Below are 18,381 nucleotides of genomic sequence, written 5' to 3'. Positions count from 1 at the left end.
ATCCTCCAAGATTAAGAGTCCTCACTGGCCACTTTTCCCCTACCAGGAGTTTTTTTCTCTGTCCCGCTGAGACCCAATCCCTTCTCTGCCTGCTTCTCCCCAGGTCACACTGTGGCTCCCATTAGTAGCCACCATGGAGTGGGGTCTGATTGGAGCTCAGTACCTACCCCTCAGAGACCCCTGGTAAGTCCCCATCCAGCACTCAGCCTCAGTCAGGGAGCCTCTGAAGCTGGAGCTCTAGGGTCCCAAGGCCATTCCTAGCATTTCCTAAATCACCTAGACTTCAGGGAGAGGCTTCTGTGTTTAGGGCTATGCGGAGAGAAGCCAAGGCGAGCCCCAGAGGTGCTGGTACCCCTTTCATAGAAGTGAGATGAGCTAGAGAGACATTTGGAGAGCCAATATCTGACCCTGTGTGGCTTTGCTGACAGGGAAGAGGTGGGCAGCCTGAGCCCCTGTGGCTGGCTCCTCAGGTTTCCTGAGGAAGAGGTCTTGGATTCTCTCTGGGAGGGAAGGAAAGTCTAAGGAAGCCTCCTTCCTGGTGTTCATCTTGATTGTTCACAGCTGAGTCTGTATGTGTCCTTGTCTCCACATGCCTTTTTTCTTTTTTTTTCTTTTTCTTTTTCTTTTTTTAAATCTCACTTCTGGGGTCTCTGTGCCTTTGTCTATCTATCAGTCCTAGGGTTGGGCAGAGCATCCTGAGAGTCTGTGTCTGGGGACCTGAACTGGGGCCAGGCCAGAGTGCACTACACTGGCCCTCCTTGTGGTCAGGGGATGGGACTGGCTCTTGCCAGAGTGAGAACCACCCTTCATCCCACCTCACTCTGAGACCAAGGGAAATGGCTCCTCAGACCCATCCCCTCTTCGTCCACACATCTCTGCCTCTTTCTGATAACTCTGCCTCTGACTCCACCTCTGATACCTTGCCCCCCACTATCGCCCCTCTCTGCCTCTCCACACTTTTCCCCGTGACACGCAGACCTTGTATTAAGGCATGATCAGGTGAGGAGAGATGTCTGGGGCACAGCTTTGTCCGCAGGCTCATAGCAATGCCTGTGGGTCAGTATAGACAGACAGCTGCCTGTACAGTTAGCAAGTGCCACAACTAAATACGAACCTCTCACATCTTAATTAAATCCCCTTTGTCAGGGCAGCCTGTGTTTGATTGCAATGGATGGCAATCGATGAGCATCTTTCACAGACCTCTGGAGCTGGGCCTGACCTTCCAGTCCCTCTCGATTCCACCTGCCCACTTCTCCCCAAAAGCTGGGAGCCCCCGGAGGTCAAGAGCTAGATCTGATTTGCCCCTTGTGACTTTGTAGAGAATCTGGAGCAAGTAAGGAATGAATGATAATGACTTCTGATTAAATAAACCGATGGGTGGCTAGCACAGGCTTGGGGGACTTTGAGGTTAGAAATACAATCTCTGTCCCCAGCATCAACTTCGAATCTGTAGGAACCACAGCCCCTAGACACACTGGCTCACCACCCAGGGCCGCTGAAGCTATCCGGGAGTGGGGCTATGGGCCTTCAAGACGCCAAGCGGTCTTTGCATTTCTTCTCATAAACTAAATCGGGTTATGGGTAAACTGAGATCTATGTGTTATTCTTGTGATTAAGTCACCCTGGAGTTAGGAAGGGTCCAGAGCCTGAAAGAGTCCAAAAGGATTAAGAGGCTCTCAGGATTAATCATTAATGGAGATTTGGGACAGGGGGATGGTGAGAAAGGTACTATTTTGCAGTCCTTATAAGAGGATATCTCTGGAAGGATCAAGGGATCCTTCAGGTTTCCTGGGAAGGGTCGGTATTAAGGGATTCCTTGAGAGGTCAGTACTAGTCCTGGTCAAGGAATGGCTTGCCTGCTCAGAGGATCGGATGTCTTCTGGGTTAGAAGTAGTGGAGCTGGCCGACGCCCTTCTCACCTCTGTGTGACCCGGGGGCGCGGGCCCAGACGTCGCTGGGAGCCTCCGCCCAACTAGTGGAGCTCCCCGAGGGCGGAGCGTCGGCGGGTCCCCACTGAGCAGGAGGCAAGGAAGGGCGGGCGCCCCCAGTGCCGGGGTTGAGGGAGGCCGGGTTCGGCGCGGGCCTAGGAGGGGGGCGCAGAACCAGGGCTTTTTAGGACCCAGCGCGGCGCCTCCCTCCGGGGGCGAGTGCGGCTGCGCGCGCCGTGTGCCCGTGTCCGGAGAGCCGCGGGCTGGACGCGGACCGCGCGAACGAGCGAGCGAGCAGGCAGCGGAGCAGCAGCCCGGAGGCAGCAGCGGCGCGGCGGCGGCGGTGGCGGCAGTGGCCGCTCCGCGCCTCGCCTCCCTGGCCTCGCCAGCCTCGCTGCGCCGCGCCCGGACCTACCACCCCCGCCTCCCGGGCCCGACCTCGGCAGCGCCCCTCGCCTCGGCTGCCAGCGCCACCCGCCCTCCCGGATCAGGGAGCGGAGCGCGGGGCGCAGAGACACCGGAGCCAGTGTCCTCCGGCCCCGCCAAGCAAACCGGGCCGGGAGAACCTTCGCTCGGCCCAGCGCGGCTCAACAGCCGTCCGGGAGCTGTCCCTTCAGCACCGCCGCGGAAGCCCGAGTCCCAGCGCAGCCCCTCGGAACCCCTGACCCAGTGCGAGCGCACCAGGCGCTGCGCTCAGCGGCCGCCCGGCGGGGCAGCACCCAGGTGCCCCAGCCCAGGGGACTCGCCATCTCCTCCGGGAGGCGGGGAGAAGGAACGAGGAGGGCGGGCGGGCAGCTTCACCCGCCACAGAGGGGAATAGACAGCCAGGCAAGGAGAGCCGAAGGGGACCTGCCGCACAGGGAGGAGAGCAGCCTGCATCCGTGCCCACCGCACCGGGAGCGCGCTGCGGCGACCACCGCAGAGCCGAGCGCGGATTTCCCGCCCCCCCTCTCCCCTGCTGGGGTTGGTCTATTGGTCCGGACCCCGGAACGGAGCAGCTGACCTTCCCCTAAAAAGCTTTGTGTCGGTTTCTCCATTTTCCCGCTGAGATGGTACCCGGAGCCCGGCCCCCCCACCCTCTCTCCCCTCCTCCCGGGGCTCGCCGCTGAGCGCCGCCCCACTCCCTCCCTCCCTCCCTCTTTCCCTCCTTCCTCTCCTCCTCTGCCTCCTCCGCAGCCAGGCCAGCTCCCTCTCACATTGGGTGCCTTAGAGACCCTTGGGAGCCCGCGCGCACACACCCCTGCACCCGTACCTGACTGACAGCTCCCCGTGAGGGAGCTTGGGTCGCTCGTTGGGGTGGGTGGCCAGAGCCGCGGTCCTCTGTGCCCCCCGACGGCTGGGGGGAGGGGGGAAGAGGCCCCGCGCCCCCCTCCCCGTCGCCAACTCCCCCTGGCGGCAGCTCCCATGGGTGTCGCTGGGCCGCGCCATGCCTAAGGGGGCGCCGCGATGGGCCAAGGGGACGAAAGCGAGCGCATCGTGATCAACGTGGGCGGCACGCGCCACCAGACGTACCGCTCGACGCTGCGCACGCTGCCCGGCACGCGGCTTGCCTGGCTGGCGGAGCCGGACGCCCACAGCCACTTCGACTATGACCCGCGCGCCGACGAATTCTTTTTCGACCGCCACCCGGGCGTCTTCGCTCACATCCTGAACTATTACCGCACCGGCAAGCTACACTGCCCGGCCGACGTGTGCGGTCCGCTCTACGAGGAGGAGCTGGCCTTCTGGGGCATCGACGAGACGGACGTGGAGCCCTGCTGCTGGATGACATACCGCCAGCACCGCGACGCCGAGGAGGCACTAGACAGCTTTGGTGGCGCGCCCCTGGACAACAGCGCGGACGACGCGGATGCGGACGGCCCTGGCGACTCAGGCGACGGCGAGGACGAGCTGGAGATGACCAAGAGACTGGCACTCAGTGACTCCCCAGATGGCCGGCCTGGCGGCTTCTGGCGCCGCTGGCAGCCGCGCATCTGGGCGCTGTTCGAGGACCCCTACTCATCCCGCTATGCGCGGGTAAGTGACAGCTTATCCATCAGAAGGACCTGACCCGGAAAGGCAGGCAGCCTTTGCGGCTTTCCCGCGGGCAGGGTGCAATGGACAGTGAGTTCCCAGAGAGTTCTGAACTGAAGGGGGTGTGTAAGTGTGTAAGAGAGAACTTGAGTCTGTATTGCTGGTTGTATGAGAGCATATGAGTGTGTGTGTGTGTGTGTGTGTGTGTGTGTGTGTGTGTGTGTGTGTGTGTGTAGACTGCCATGCATATTTACGTAAGCATACTGGTGTGTATTTGGATGGGTAAAGTATGTGGGAACAAGTGAGCATATGTGTATGTTTGATGTACATGACACCCCACACTCCTGTTAGTGCCCAAACGTGCCTTTAGCAGATGTACACTGTGAAGGTGTGAACTGCCCTTTGGTTTGGGGGAGGAGGGGGACTACTCCTTCCTTCTTCCCAGGTCAGGGAGCCTCTGGAGTGTCTTAGCCTGCTGGGAAGCTAGAGACAGACAGCCCTTCCCCTCTCCAGGGACCTTCCTTAAGCCTTCTCAGGAGGTAGTCTTGGGAATGCTTTTGCATATGAATAGGTTGATGATTGAGGTGGGTCTGGGCTGGGGGTGGGGTGCAGAGAATGGTGACCTATGTGACATCTGTCCTCCTGGGTCTGGGAAGAGTCTGGAGGAAGAGCTTAAGAAGGCCTTAAGCCCCTGCTTCCTCTGGGAAGAGGCTGGCAGACAGAAAAACCTTAAGGGGAAATGTACCCAGAGGAAGTGTGTGGAGTGGGCGTGTCTTCCTCAGCCACACCCCTTTAGAAACAAGCAAATTGTTACTAGAGAGAAAGGACACCCTGTTGCTGACCTTGGCCCTTCAGATGGCCTCCATGAATTAGTTTCCTGTGTAAAATGGTAAGAATGGTGGACCTCAGGGACCATTTGATGGACCATCTTCCCCAAAAGAGTCCTCAAAGAGACACCTACCCTGGAAGACAAACTGGGCCTTTCAGAGCTCTGTTCTCTGGCCTGAAGAGTACCAAGGATGAGAGAGAGAGAGAGAGAGAGAGAGAGAGAGAGAGAGAGAGAGAGAGAGAGAGAGGGAGAGGGAGAGGGAGAGTTGGGTATTTGAAACAGCCCCTCCCCCATCTATAAGCCACCTCTGCCCCTTTTGGCTACCTTTAACTACTTCAGGAGGCTGAGCTGGAGCTGGGGTAGGGGGACATGAGGAGGCGCTGGAATCCACTAAAGATCAGTAGACAAATAAGAGCTGGGGGAGGGGTCTGAGGTGCCCGAGGACAGGGAAGGGCTGTACAGGCAGACACCTGGCAGACCTGATGCTCAGATAAAACAGAAAGACACGTGGGCTGGAGACAGCAGCTCAGAAACTCATACCTTGAATCCTAGAACAGGTGCTGGGGGTAGGGATGCAGAGAGAGAGCACGTGGCCGCCCATGTTGCCACTCAGGATTTTGGCCAAGGTCAACCTGGAAGTAGGAGGCCCAGTGAAATGTGAATCAAAATCTCCTGGACCTTATTCTCTCCTGAGATGGCCATTGGCTCCCTGCCTTTGTTCAGGGTGGCCTGGGACCCTGCAGAGGAGGCCTCTCTTCTTACCCCCCTCTCCTTGATGACAGAGGCCACTACAGCTAGAGGGTTATGTAACTGGAGGCTATGCTGAGCTGAGGGGAGGGGCTGGGACGTGGGGCTGAGAGAATGAACCAGTATGGCCTGGAGAGAGATGCCTGGCAGGCTCAGCCAAAGCCTGGGTTAGAGAAGCCCTTCCATGTACATCTGACCTTGGCCCCTGGAAGGGAGGCTAAGAAGGCCCAACTTCTAAAGGGTCATTACAGAGGCCTGAGCCCCTCCAGGCCACCTTGGCCTCTGCCCTATCAGTGTACTCCTGTTTCAGGGCAGGTGGGGGTCAGTAGGGTCACTTGCTCTTTCCACCCACTCGGAGGCTGTGGGGTTGCCGTCACTTGATGGAGACAAACACAACACCTATATACATGTTGTTTCAGCATAAGACCACAGGCCGAGAAGTCGAGAATCTCTCCACCAGTCCACTGAAGAGCAGACGCAGGGAAAGCGCCAGTCAGAGGTGTCAGGTGGGGTGCTGGTGTACAGGTGGGTGTGAGGGGGTGCCCCACTCAGGACGGCAGTGCTACTTTCTTCCTCTGGTAGCCTCACAGACAGGCTGTAGGCCTTTTTTGTTTGCATCGGCACCCCACGAGGACACTGAGACCCACAGAGGGAGGGAACACTTAAGGCAGAGCTGGGATTAGAACCAGGCTCCTGCTGCCCGTCCGCCTGGCCAGCCTGACTGCATTGCGCTGCCTCTCTGCAGCCCTGCGCAGAGACCAGCCTGCTGCCTGCCTCCTCCCCCTCCATCTTTGCTCTGATGCTGCCGGCCCAGCTGCACCCTTCGTTTACTCCTCCCTCACGGCCTGGAAAAGCCTCAGATTGGTGGGTCTGGGTTTAGCATTCTTTTTTTTCCAGATTCTAGACCTGAATCTCACGTGTGATATAGTCTGTGTGTGTGAAATAAAAACTAGAAAGCTTGTGCATGAGCTTCTGTGTGGGTGTGTGAGAGACTCCTCATGTGTAAGAATCAAAATATGGTAGGTGAGTGTGACTCTGAGGGCACACGTGTGTTCAAGTGTGTGTGTGTGTGTGTGTGTGTGTGTGTGTGTGTGTGTGTGTGTTGTGTGTTGAGACTGTGAATATAAGAGAGATCCTTGTGTCAAAGAAATGGGATGTGAGATTGTATGTGTGTTGATAGATGGTGTGTGTGTGTGTGTGTGTGTGTGTGTGTGGTGTGTGTATGAGAGAGAGAGAGAGACTCTATGAGAGAATGTGTGTAATAAGAAAAAAAGAAATGTTTTAAGAGAAATGTTGCATGTGAGACTCCAGGTCAGTGTATCTCAGAGATGTGTGGCCAGGTGTGGAAGTGTACGTGTGAAGCCATGTATATGTGTAAGCTTATGTGTGCAACACAACATGTGCATATTCTGTGTGACAGAGTATGTGTGGCTGTGTATTAAGAGACTGTAGGCCCCATGTGTGACAATGTGTGTTTTGTATGAGAGGGATCTTAGATGTGTGTTATTGTTACTATTAGTGCTTGTGTGTGAGAGACATTATACCTACCTGGAAGAAGGTATAATCTGTAGGTTCCCTGCCTGCTGTCTCCATTTCCTGGGACTCCTGGGCTGTCTGACTGAAGAAAATCTTGCATGCCATACCTCAGAAGATACATGTCCCATCCAGGCCAGTTGTGGATGTATGGGCCAGCAGTGAGGTCGCTTCCCCCTAAGGAGCTATCAGGATATCGGCTGTGGAGGATGGGGGCTCCTTGGTTGGGATAGGGAGTCCCATTGGAGCTGCCAGAACAGCTAGCCCCCTGTCCTTCCAGAATGGGGGTTGGGGAGTGAGGTGAGCTGGGGGAGGCTGTGATCTGGATTGTGGGGTGTTGCAGCCTCAGATACATGGAAGGTGTGAGTGGTGGTGTAACTAACTATGTGGATGAGGGCATGAGGGCGTCCTGGATAAGATGCCTCCTGAAGTCACACTGGGCAGGCACCGAGGGCTGAGCAGGCATTGGCAGCCAGAGGAAGTGCAGTTCTTGTGTGAGAAGTTACAGAGGTGTGAGAGCAGATATGTGAGACCAGCTGGCCTGAGCCTGCCCTCCTCACCTCCTTGAGAGTCAGCTGAGGTCAGAGGCCTCAGGTCTCTGTCTGTGATATACAAGTCACCAGGAACATTGCCCACCATCATATCAAGGCCAATGATGGTCTCTAGGCTGCAGGCCAAGGAGTGTCCCTACCATCTGCACATGTATGAGTGTGGTGACATCAGTCCCCACTTGACCTGATGAATACCAACGACCTCAGAGCTAGGGAAGCCCCACCTGTGTGCACTCTCCTGTCCATCTGACCCCTGTCCCTCTCTGCCTCTGCCCTGCCCTTAGTCCTTGGGAATTCATATATCCTAACTCTTCTTAGCTCTCTGGGGAGGGAGCCACCCAGGGATTAGAGTGAAGAGCCCAGCCAAAGACAACTCTGGGAGCCCAGGCTGTGCCTGAGGTAAAGATGAAACCATTAACAGGGACTTCTTAGGACGCTCGCTCCTCCCCAGGACAGGGCATATTTGGGCACATGGTGGCATGACACCCGTAGCAGCAGCGTGCCCATCCAGACACTGTGCTTTACCAGGAGTCCTTGTATTTTGTATACAAGCCCCCAAGGCCTTTCAGTGAAGAAAATCACAGACTAGGTGTCGGGGAGTTGGAGTCCTTTAGTTCCATCACTGATGAAGAGAGTCGCTTGAGGCCTGACTGTAGAGGTTTACATAGAGCATCTCCGAGGTACCGTGGATGGCCACAGGCATACAGGAAACAGTCAGGAAATTCGGCTGCTGTCCTGGCTTGTCTTATCCTTTGGCTGGTGCTTCTGCTGTGGCTCTGCCCTATTGTCTCACCTCCATGTCTGAACTTCATCTTCTCCGCTATCATTACGCCTACCTCTGTACTTCAAACCACCATGGTTCCCTCAGGCCCACCTCTCCAGCAGCTTTATGAATTTTTTCCCCGACTCTAGTCCCGGGTCCTTCCAGTCCATTTTTCCATTTGGCAAACACAATGGCCCTTTGAACTGAAAAACTGGCCAGGTCATCAAAGCCTGCAGGACTTCCCAGGTTCATCCTGGGGCCTCTTGGGTCCCGCCGGACTATCCAATGTGCTCTTGCCTGATTTAGCCACCGATCACTGAAGAATCGTCTGACCTGGCTTAGTTGCTTACATTGCTAGGTCGTGTCCCATTCCCCCAGAGGACTCTTTCTTCCTAACTCTCTCCCTGTCCTTCACACCCACTTAAAGAGCAGTTCCTTAGCTGTGTCCTTCCTGGCCCCGATAGACGGGATTAGGGTTCAGTCCCAGGGCCCCTCCCTCCGGCGCAATTATCTGTTGGTGATTGGACGTTCATGAGAAGCCTTGCTCATTCAGGTTTATCTCCTCCAGGTTCTAAGCCTCCTCTACATTCAATATAGTAGGAGCTATTGTGCCAGGGGAGGCTGAGGTCCAGAGAGGAGTGATTTCTCAAGGTCACAGGTGAGCAGGTTGGGAACCCTCATCCCCAACTCCAAGCTCAGCAGACACTTGGGAGCCCCACCTTGGAGAGGGTTTGGAGTCTTCCACCCTGGGGGGCAGCATCAGTGCTCTGCCATTAGAAGCTTGGAGGGCCGTTGGCCTACGTCTCTCAGGGAAGACAAGACTTGTCTCCGAGGTGTGGGAGGACTCCGGTAGGGGCTCATTCCAGGGGCCACCGCCTGAGCCAGGGACCTCAAGCCTCCCACGACAGCTGAATTTAGTGCCTCTGGCTATTCTGAGCAGTCTCATGACCAGTGTATTCCACTCTGGACCAAAAGGTCAGGGCCTTAAGCCGCACCCTGCTGTCACTCCTGGATCAGCCTGGCCACCACCCCAGTCTTAGCTCCCATCTGGAAAGGTGGCTGGGAGGCAAAGGAGAGCCCAAGAGACTCCAGGGCAGTGGCCGCCAGCTTTTGTATAGGAGAGCTAGTTGGTTGGAGGGGACCTTCCGTGCACAGAGGATGTGGGGCGGGACACCTTCAGCCACTACTATTGAAGAAAAAGTTCTTCGAGGGCATGGATTAAGGTCTAGAGGAAAGCAGACTGTACTCAGGACCATGACCTGTACAAGGGCCCATACACTGGGACCTTGCAGAGGGGGGGCTGGACATTGGGCTCATCTGTGAAGACAGCATAGATGAGGGTGGAGGTAGAGTCGTCAGTGAATGGAAAATCACCGTCAGGAAACATAAGGCTGTATCAGCTGTAACAGGAGTCTCACTGAAGCCAGGCTAGGGTCACCAGACATTACCAGTGATGAAAGATCAAAAACCTGATGAAATATAGTGATGACAGCAATCGGGTGCCATGAAGGGCACTCCGACTAAGTCAGCTCGATGAAGTTCTTTCCTTAGGGTGGCATCTTACAGGAAGTGCATGGGTGGGCCCAGCAGGAGGGGCTGTGGGATAACCATTGCCACCTTCCTCACCCAGGACAGACGGCACAGACTCAGTAGGGGAAGGCACAACCCACCACCACGTGCGTCAGTGGGACCCACACTCACAGTGCAGGCTCTCTGCTGCTCTCGGCTCCTAGTTTTAAAGAACTGCAGACCACACCCAGGTACACTGTCTGTTCTCTTATTACCCCCCCCCATTTCCTCTCCAGATGGGGGTAGAATAAACAGTTATTTGCCCTCCCAGACCCAATCCTGATGCTTGAGACTCCTCTGGTCAGTGAGCACAGGATTTGGCCCAAATTCCTAACATCCTCCAAGTCAAATTTTGCTTATCATCTCCCTTTCTCGGTGCCACCTTTTATTAATGTGCTTACACGTGTCACACTGTCTAAAGGGCTAGATCCACAGGTCTTCATCCAGTTCTCGCAACATTCCACAGGACAACATTATTATTTCCATGCCCTTGCCACAGAGAGGTGGAGTCACATGTCTAAGGTTCCTTAGCTCATGCGCAGAGCAGTCAGCATTCAGGGTCTGCCTCCTGTCCCTGTTCCAGAGATGCTGGGGTCTGCAGCCTGCCATGCTCCAGGCGTGTACTTCCATCTGGTTCCCAAACCTGTCCAGGAATCCTGTTCAGCAAGCCCTGACCCGGATCGTAGAAGGAGGGCTATGTCCCAGTTAGGCTAAAGGGCTCTCTGGTATTCTCAAAGAAGGAAATGTCCCCACAGTGCCCAGGCATCTCCCATTCCCATTCGTATAAGCTAGGTCCCTCAGGAAATGGCAGAGAAACCAAGGAAGATGGAAAGTTATCTTGTGTGAGGCGTTGTGTGGAAACACCTCCTTAGCTCTGAGTTTGAGACTTGCCCTGGTCCCGGACCGTGTCTCCTACTCTCCTCTTTAGTCAGATTCCCTCCAGACCCCTGGTCTTCAGGCTTTGTTTCCACCTCTGGACTTTTGCTCATCTACTCCCTGCTACCCTGACTTACTGTTCTTCCCGCTCCCTTCTGAGCATGCAATCTACCCTCTTCAGTTCCCAGCTCCCAGCCTGGCTGTCTGGCTGCGCCAACCTCCTCCTTTTGGACTGAGGGCCCTGGGTGCCGAGGCACCAAGCTCATACAATTTAGACTAGACCCGAGTGGGTAACCTCTGAAGGCCTGGAGCCAGGGATGTACAGACCATCAGATGTGGACTGATGAGATCACATACCAACTCCTGGTTGTAGGCATCGGACAACTAGACCAGAATAGGATTTATAGGCCGACACTAAAGCTACTGAGCTGCTTTGGGCAAGATCCAATGCCTTGGGGCTAGTTTATCCACCTGTCACTCAGGAAGGTTGATCTCAGTGAGCACTAAGGACCTCCTAGGCCTGGCATGGCGGAAGTTTAAGAATCCTGGACTTCAGCTTCCCAAAGGAGCTGAGAGACGAGTCCTTCCTCTCTCCCCCTCCACACCCCAGCCTAGCTACCCTCTAGGACATAGTTGAGTTCTCTGGACACAAGTCCTGGCACCAAGTGGGAAGGAGCTCAAGGGAAGGGTCTTCAGAGCCTCTTTTCACTTGGCACATTCAACCTGTGCTCATTCATTCATTCATTCATTCATTCAAAGCATAGTAGTTACTCCCCTGCTGGGTAGGCCACCAGCCCAGTGGCAGGCTCAGACCTGCGATATCACTGCTTTGGGGCGATACCAGCTCAGTGGGCGCCAGCTCTTTCCCTCTGCCATGGGCTCTTTTCTTGGCTGTTGGCTCTCAGGGAGCAGCAGGAAGCCATTCATAGGGGACCTGTGGTATATTGCAGAAGAGTGCTGTGTGGGACAAGGTAAAGGTCTTGCCCCTGGCTGTCATGGAGGCTGAGGGATAGGTTCTGGAGGACCCTTCTGCCAGGCTGACCCTTGAGAACTACCTGGGGTGCTTCAAGAAGTTCAGATTCCTGGACTGTGTCCTGCAAAGGTTCCATTCCTAGACCGGTCCATTCCTGGGTGACATGAATGCTAGCAGGGGAGAGTTCCTGTTGTGGGGTGCTGTTCCAAGCACGGCCCCTTGACCATGAGCAACATGAGCTGATGGGGGTTGGCTTGAGGCTTGTTAGAATGGAGTCTCAAGCCCCACCCCAAACAGCCTAGTTAGAACCTGCATCCTAACAGGATCCCCAGATGACTCAGGCATGTTAGAGGCTGAGGGGTGCTGACGTAGGCAGTGGGTCGTAGCCTAGAGGGGTGGGGGTGTCAGGATCCATGGACCACTGGATAGTGTGTGTAGGTTGTCAGAGCTACTCTGTGACTCCGATCCTCCTTTGCAGCCCAGCTGGTGGCAAGATGATGAAGCCTGGGGGTTAGACCCTTCTCAGCAAATGCCAGCTGCCTCCATTCGGCACAAAGCTTTGCGGGGAGGGTGTCCTCTGGGTCCTTTTCCTATATGCCAGCTTCAGACTCATCCAGAGTCCACCCACACGCCCATCACCTCTAACTTCTCTAGCTGAAGCTACCTTTGAAAACCATTGCTGTGGCCTTCTGGCCTCCTCATCTCAGTCTTCATCACCCCGTTCTGCCCAAGGCCCTAACCAAGGCTACTGGACCTCATCAGTCCTTGGTTCTATCTCACTTGGGATTCTGGGCTCCCTTGGAGGAGAAGCCTAACTCTTTCCAAGGACTGTGAATGTCTGTAAGAATGGCCCCTTCGACCTTCTTTCTTAGGCCCTCCTGCACAGGACCCACTCACTCATCTTGTTGCCTCCTCTTCCTCGCGATTCCCTCCAGGTCCCCTCCTTTGAGGTCCCACGGTTTTCATGTGGGCATCTGACATTCTGTGTGTTTTCCTTATTTGCCTTGCTTGTTTGTTCTCCTAGTGTGTGGGTTTCATAATGCCAAGAATTTTAGCTTCTTTTGCCAGCGGTGGCATCCCTTAACTCCAGAGCAGTACCTGGAACGAGATGGGTGCTAAGTAAATATTGGTTGAAAGTCAAGTAATCTGGCTGTGGGTGGGGGCAGCGGTGCACGCCTTTAATCCCCACACTCAGGCAGCAGAAGTGGGAGAACTCAAGTAAGGCTAGCCTAGGATACGTAGCAAGGCTTCGTCTGAAAACAAAAAATCATTAAACGAAGAATGAGATGGTAGGATCAGAGTTCAAGATTGAACAGGGGTCATGCCTTTGGGTCCACCCTTCACTGAACCCCTTCCTTATCTGGGAATCCCCCCTCTCCCATATTGGGGCCATGATGACCAGACTGAGGTGTGGTGATGAACTGCTGTGATGCCCAGATTAGGATGTGGTTACCTCGGCTACTCGCAGGCACTCTAGGCCTACAAATGAAGGAAGGTGTTCACATCCAGGGCCCTCTCCAAACTCCTGCCTCCCACTGCATCAGCCTGTGTACTCCCAATCAGAGATCCAAGACTGACACACAAAAGCTCCTAAACCCTGCATGGTACAGCCTAAGCCAACTTCTCTGGGACACTCTCTCTCTTTTAATTTGTTCTTCTTTTATTTTTATTTTTTTAATGTGCATTGGTGTTTTGCCTGCATATATGCCTGTGTGAGGGTGTCAGGTCCTGGAACTGGAGTTACAGACAGGTAGGAGCTGCCATGTGGGTGCTGGGACTTGAACCCAGGTCCTCTGGCAGAGCAGCCCGTGCGCTCAGCCATTGAGCCATCTCTCCAGCCCTGACTCTCTCTCTTGAAGGCCAGCCACGTTTTCTACTTTTGCTGAGGAATCTTCCCCACCCCTTCTTGCCCTCTTCCCTCTGCCAAGTATGTTTGTGGAAAGTTCTAGGCATGAGACACCGGATTTCAAAACACACTTCTTCTCTTGGAGGCCTAGAAAGGATTATTTTTTTAACCCCAAATTCCTGTACTTGGAGCCTCAGCCATACATTCAGTAAAATAAATGTGGAACAGCTCTCTACCATTGGTTCCTGGCTATTTGACTCTGGCAATGTGACAAAGTCCCATTCTCTCCTTAGGGCGGGCCTCTTGAGTGGGGAGACCTGAGGTCAAATCCCAGCCCCGCTACTCACCAGCTGTGTGACCTTGGACAAGTTCCCTAACCTGTCTGTGCCTCAAGAGAAGGCTATTAATAGCTGCTGACTCATAGGGAAGTTGGGAGGATTAAATGTGTTAAGCACTCAGCCCAGAACCCAGAACGTAATCAGTGTTTAATTATTGTAGGTTTCATTATCTTCTCACCAGCTAGTGGCCCTAGAAGACCCAAACCTTCACCTGTGTTCCACCTGCTTTCTTCTTTGAATTCCCAAATTTTCTAAAAAAATGCCTCTTCCATGGTCACCTAACCTTTCCCGGTCCACAGGACTCCAGTTTCCAGACTTGTCTCCCAGGATCTGGTTGTCATGGTGTCACTCGGGGAGACAGGCCTGAATTCTCCCAAAAGACCCCCATTATTACAGGCAGGTCACATTCCCTTTGAACCTCAGTCTCCCTGTCTGTTGCAATGGACCACTCATCCCTGCTCTTCTTCTGTCTCTAGAGGGAGGTAACAGAACGTCCACTTGCTGGGTGAGAGGGAGGGAGGGCAGGCAGGCAGGTGACATCAGACTCTGGCCAAGAGCCAAATTCAGCGACCTGAGATGCTGACATTGTGCCAGTGTGGTGGGCCTGGCAGTGGAGGAGACCACACACCTTGGCTTCTCAGTCAGGAAGCCTCAAGTCCAGGGAGGGGCAGTGGCAGGGGTCCTTGGACCCCAGAGCTGCAGGATCTTGGGACCAGGGATAAGGGCTGCTGTTGGTGCCAGTGGACAGGGACAGTGCCCATTCTCAGACTGGGCTACCCCGCCAAGTTGACGCCAGGCGGGTGGGGACAGGCTAATATTAGCAGGGGCAGCCCCAGACAGCTGAACTCAGGGGGCCTCAGGAGCCAGCCTCACCGTGCCCAGGCTGAGGCCACTGCAGCCAGCATCATGGCAGACAAGGGAAACTTTCCTAGCCTCTGCAGGGCCTCAAATGCCCTTTCCACCTCTCGCCCGATGGCTGCCGGCCCCATTCTTGCCTTCTCTGCAGCCCATTGCGTCCCACACCTTCCCTTTCATCCACCCTGGTACACGAAGGGACTCCTGCACCTCATCTGCGCATAGAAAACCTTTCAGAGCTACTGACAGTGCTCTGTATTGATTTAGTCACTTTTTTATCCAGCAGATATTGAGAATACCACCTATGTGGTAGGCACTGCTGCCCGTGCTAGGAATCGTGTTAGTAATCAAGCCAAGAATGAAACAGTCATGAACTGGTGCCCTTGGGACCTTATATGCCAGTGTGAGAAATGGACAGAAAACAGTGGACATGCAATATGCCCAAGGGGAACCAGTGCCACAGAGACGGTAGTGAAGGAAATGCAAGAGAGAGTCACATGACATCTGGGCAGCAGAGTGAGTTAGATGTACAAAATCTGTGAGCAGGCAGGCATGTACCAGGGCCCTAGGCACAGCAAAGGCATATGGAAATCCAGGGGACAGTGGTAGGTCAGAAAGGGCTGTGCTCCTCACAGACTTCCTGCAGGGTGGCAGGGGTGGAGGTTCTGCCTTGGTGCCCTCCCCAAGCCTGCCAGCGCAAGAGCTTAGCCCTCTCCATGCCTGCAGTGACCTCTCCTCTCCATGGCCACAGCAGCCCACACAGGCTGGCTCTTCATTGAAGGGAGTTCCTGCCTGGCCATCCTAGCTGCCACAGACTGGGATGGTGAACTGGCTCCAGAGCTTGGTGTAAGGCCAGAGGGAAGTTGGTGAAGGGTTCGGCAAACTAAGCTCGTACGGTCGCTTCCAGCCCCGTAGCTGCTCATGAGCTCCCCACTACAGAGTAGGTCATGAAAGTGTCTAAGGGAGAGGTTGTGGACCCTACTAGCCAGGTCCATCCTAGATCTGTAGATTAGAAGGTATGTGGTCTCTGCAGTACTCGGCCACCTTGGCTCACCAGTGGGAGGGAACAGAAAGCTGCTGTGGGACTCCATCGAATTAAGACACAGAGAGCTTTACAGATTGCACGTGGCCAACACAGGTGCAAATTAGATCATTCCCACCATTTCTTCAGGAAGGTGTCTTTCGAGGGCGTTCTGAAGTCGCTAGTCTTGGTGGTTCTTAGAACACAAATTTACTGTCTACAAACGGAGCCGGGATTGCTGGAGTGACGTCCTTGGAGTTCCAGGCCTGCCGGGAGGTTTCTGGGGACTTTTTTTTTTTTTTTTTTTTTTTCTGACCTCTTAGGTGGTAGAGGAGCCTGCTCTTGAGCCTTGTTGCCAGGGCAGGGTTGGAAACATACTCCAGCGCACAGCTGCACGCCAGGGCCAGTGTCTCCATCAAAGATGAATTTGTATGTTCACCCTCGGGGGCTCGCTGGGCAGCTGTGAGGAACCTGGCTGCCCGCTGGGCCGTGGGGAGCCGACCGGAGCCCTGGAGTGAGGGCTCACATCATCTGCTCTTTGCAGGGTGCTTCCTCATGGAGCCAGATACTCCTGACTTGGCTCCTAAGAAGCCTACACATTTGGTGCCCAGCCAATGCATTTTGGGGCCTTCATTTCCTTAGCCGTAAGGTATACATAGTGAGGTTGGAGAAGCCAGTACAATCAGCAGCAGAAAGAAGATTTGGATTTGGGAGAGAATGTGGTTCCTAGTTAGGCCATGCATGGGGAGAGACCACCATGTCAAGGGCAAGGGAGCGATACAGGGAAGAGACTGGATTGTGGTGTTCATTCTGCCTTGGTGTGGAATGGGCAGATGACATCTAACTGAGCCCATTTCTTCAAGTGAACAATGGCAACAGCAGTTTGTATCCCTGGCAGAGTGAGCCTCTGAGGAGCGGAGCCCCTGGCCTGGTTCCTGGGAGCTCGAACGGCACTTACTGAGGGCAGGATCTGGCAGCACCAGCTGGGCCTGGGCTTAGGTTCCTCAGTATGCAGTGAGGCCCTGGCCGAGCCACAGAGATGCAGAATGTGGAAGCCTGGTGGCCTCACAGCCTCAGGGCCACAAACCACCGTCACCAGTGATATATTTAGTGGCACAAAGGTCAGAAATGCCAGGCACTGGCTTCCCTTTTGGGCAGCAGGAGTTGTGTCCCCCGAGGCCTGGCTGTCACCAGAGAGATGTATTCTTTTCTCTCTAGCAGACTGGAGATTTGAGTGCAAGCATGGCAGTTAGGAATCGCGGGGGCTTCCAGTGCCCTCAGCCCTGCCTGAAGCCTGGTGGCTACTATCCTTAAAATCCTGTGCATTCTGCTCTTGCTGCCCGCCCACCCTTCACCTACAGTCTCCTCGCCTCCTCTTGCGCCTGGCCTGCCTGCCTGGCTGGCTGCCCTTGCTTTCTGTTTCCTGTGGCAAGGTATCATCACTTCCTTTTGTAAAATGGATGCATCCTTGCAGGCAAGTTTTGATTGCCCCCCCCCCCCCCTTTGTGGAGTGGTTCCCAAGCTTCACTCCTGGAACAGCCTGCTCTGTCCTGGCTGCTTCCGGAAAGCATTCCCCTACTGAAGCCTTCTAAATGCTCTACTAGGGTATAGGTTTCTTGGCCTCAACAGAAGCCCACAAAGGTACAAAGTACACCTAAGACCATGGAGTGCCTGGATAGACCAGGAAATCAATAGATCTGTGTTCACACGGTGTGTTTCCAAATAGTCTTGTGAGGTAGAAGGATTTGACATTATGCCCACTTTATTGATGAAGGAAAAAATGGAAAAAAAAAAAAGGTACAGAGATATGAACTTATTTGGCCAAGGTCATCTAGTTGGTAATTAGTAGAAGATGAGACCCAGGTCTTATTTCGGAAGTTAAGGTAATCTGCAGCTGGACCTGTCTGTGTTTTTTCTTGCTGCGGTAGTCCTATGGTCAAGAATGGCATGTTGGATGGACAAACGAGTGACAGATGAAAGAAATACTGAATGAAAAGATGAACGTGTATGTGCGTCAACATGGATGGATAGAATGAGGGGCATGCAAATAGACACACGACTGGGTGGGAATGAGGTGGATGGATGAATGGGTGGGTTAGTGGGGAGATTTATGTATGTGTGTATGGGGCGCGTGGATGAGCAGGTGAACAGATGTGTGGAGACGTGAGGGGATGAGGAATGTATGTATGTCCCTACAGACAGATGGGTGGGTAGATGTCAGTGTGTATCTGTGTGGGGGAGGGGTGGTGTATGTACATGGCTATGGGAACTCAGTCTCCTGCCCATGCACAGAGGCAGGAGGAAGACATCTGGGTGCCCGCTGTCTGAATAGAAAGAATTCTGTTTCTGACCTTCAGGGCTAACGAGGAAGTACTGCCTCTCATCACATGCAAACATCCTAGAGACTAGGGTTTGAAAGCGGAGGACTTGAGGGCAGAGCAGGGGAGCACATGGGTGCAGAAAGTGGGTTTCCTGAGGCAGAGGTGGGCTCCAAGGTGGGATAAGAAGGTTAAGAGCTAGGGCTGGAGGCCGATCTCAG

At 54.5% G+C, this 18,381-nt stretch overlaps 1 protein-coding gene across 2 annotated transcripts in view; it reads left to right on the top strand.

The window, feature by feature from the left end:
• Positions 1 to 3,052: 3,052 nt before the first annotated feature.
• The window catches only part of Kcnc1 (potassium voltage-gated channel subfamily C member 1), a 41,538-nt gene continuing 26,209 nt past the window's right edge, over positions 3,053 to 18,381 (top strand). The window contains exon 1 of one of the 2 annotated variants that reach the window (XM_036180570.1): positions 3,053 to 3,944. In XM_036180570.1, coding sequence (XP_036036463.1) covers positions 3,375 to 3,944 — 570 coding nt within the window. In that variant the 5' untranslated portion in view covers positions 3,053 to 3,374. The remainder of the gene's footprint in view (positions 3,945 to 18,381) is intronic. The other variant, XM_036180578.1, reaches the window with a different exon arrangement.

Source organism: Onychomys torridus, chromosome 1 (assembly GCF_903995425.1).
Source record: "Onychomys torridus chromosome 1, mOncTor1.1, whole genome shotgun sequence".
Lineage (NCBI taxonomy): Eukaryota > Metazoa > Chordata > Mammalia > Rodentia > Cricetidae > Onychomys > Onychomys torridus.
Note: the sequence above shows the minus strand (reverse complement) of the source record. Positions and strands in the feature narration are given on the sequence as shown.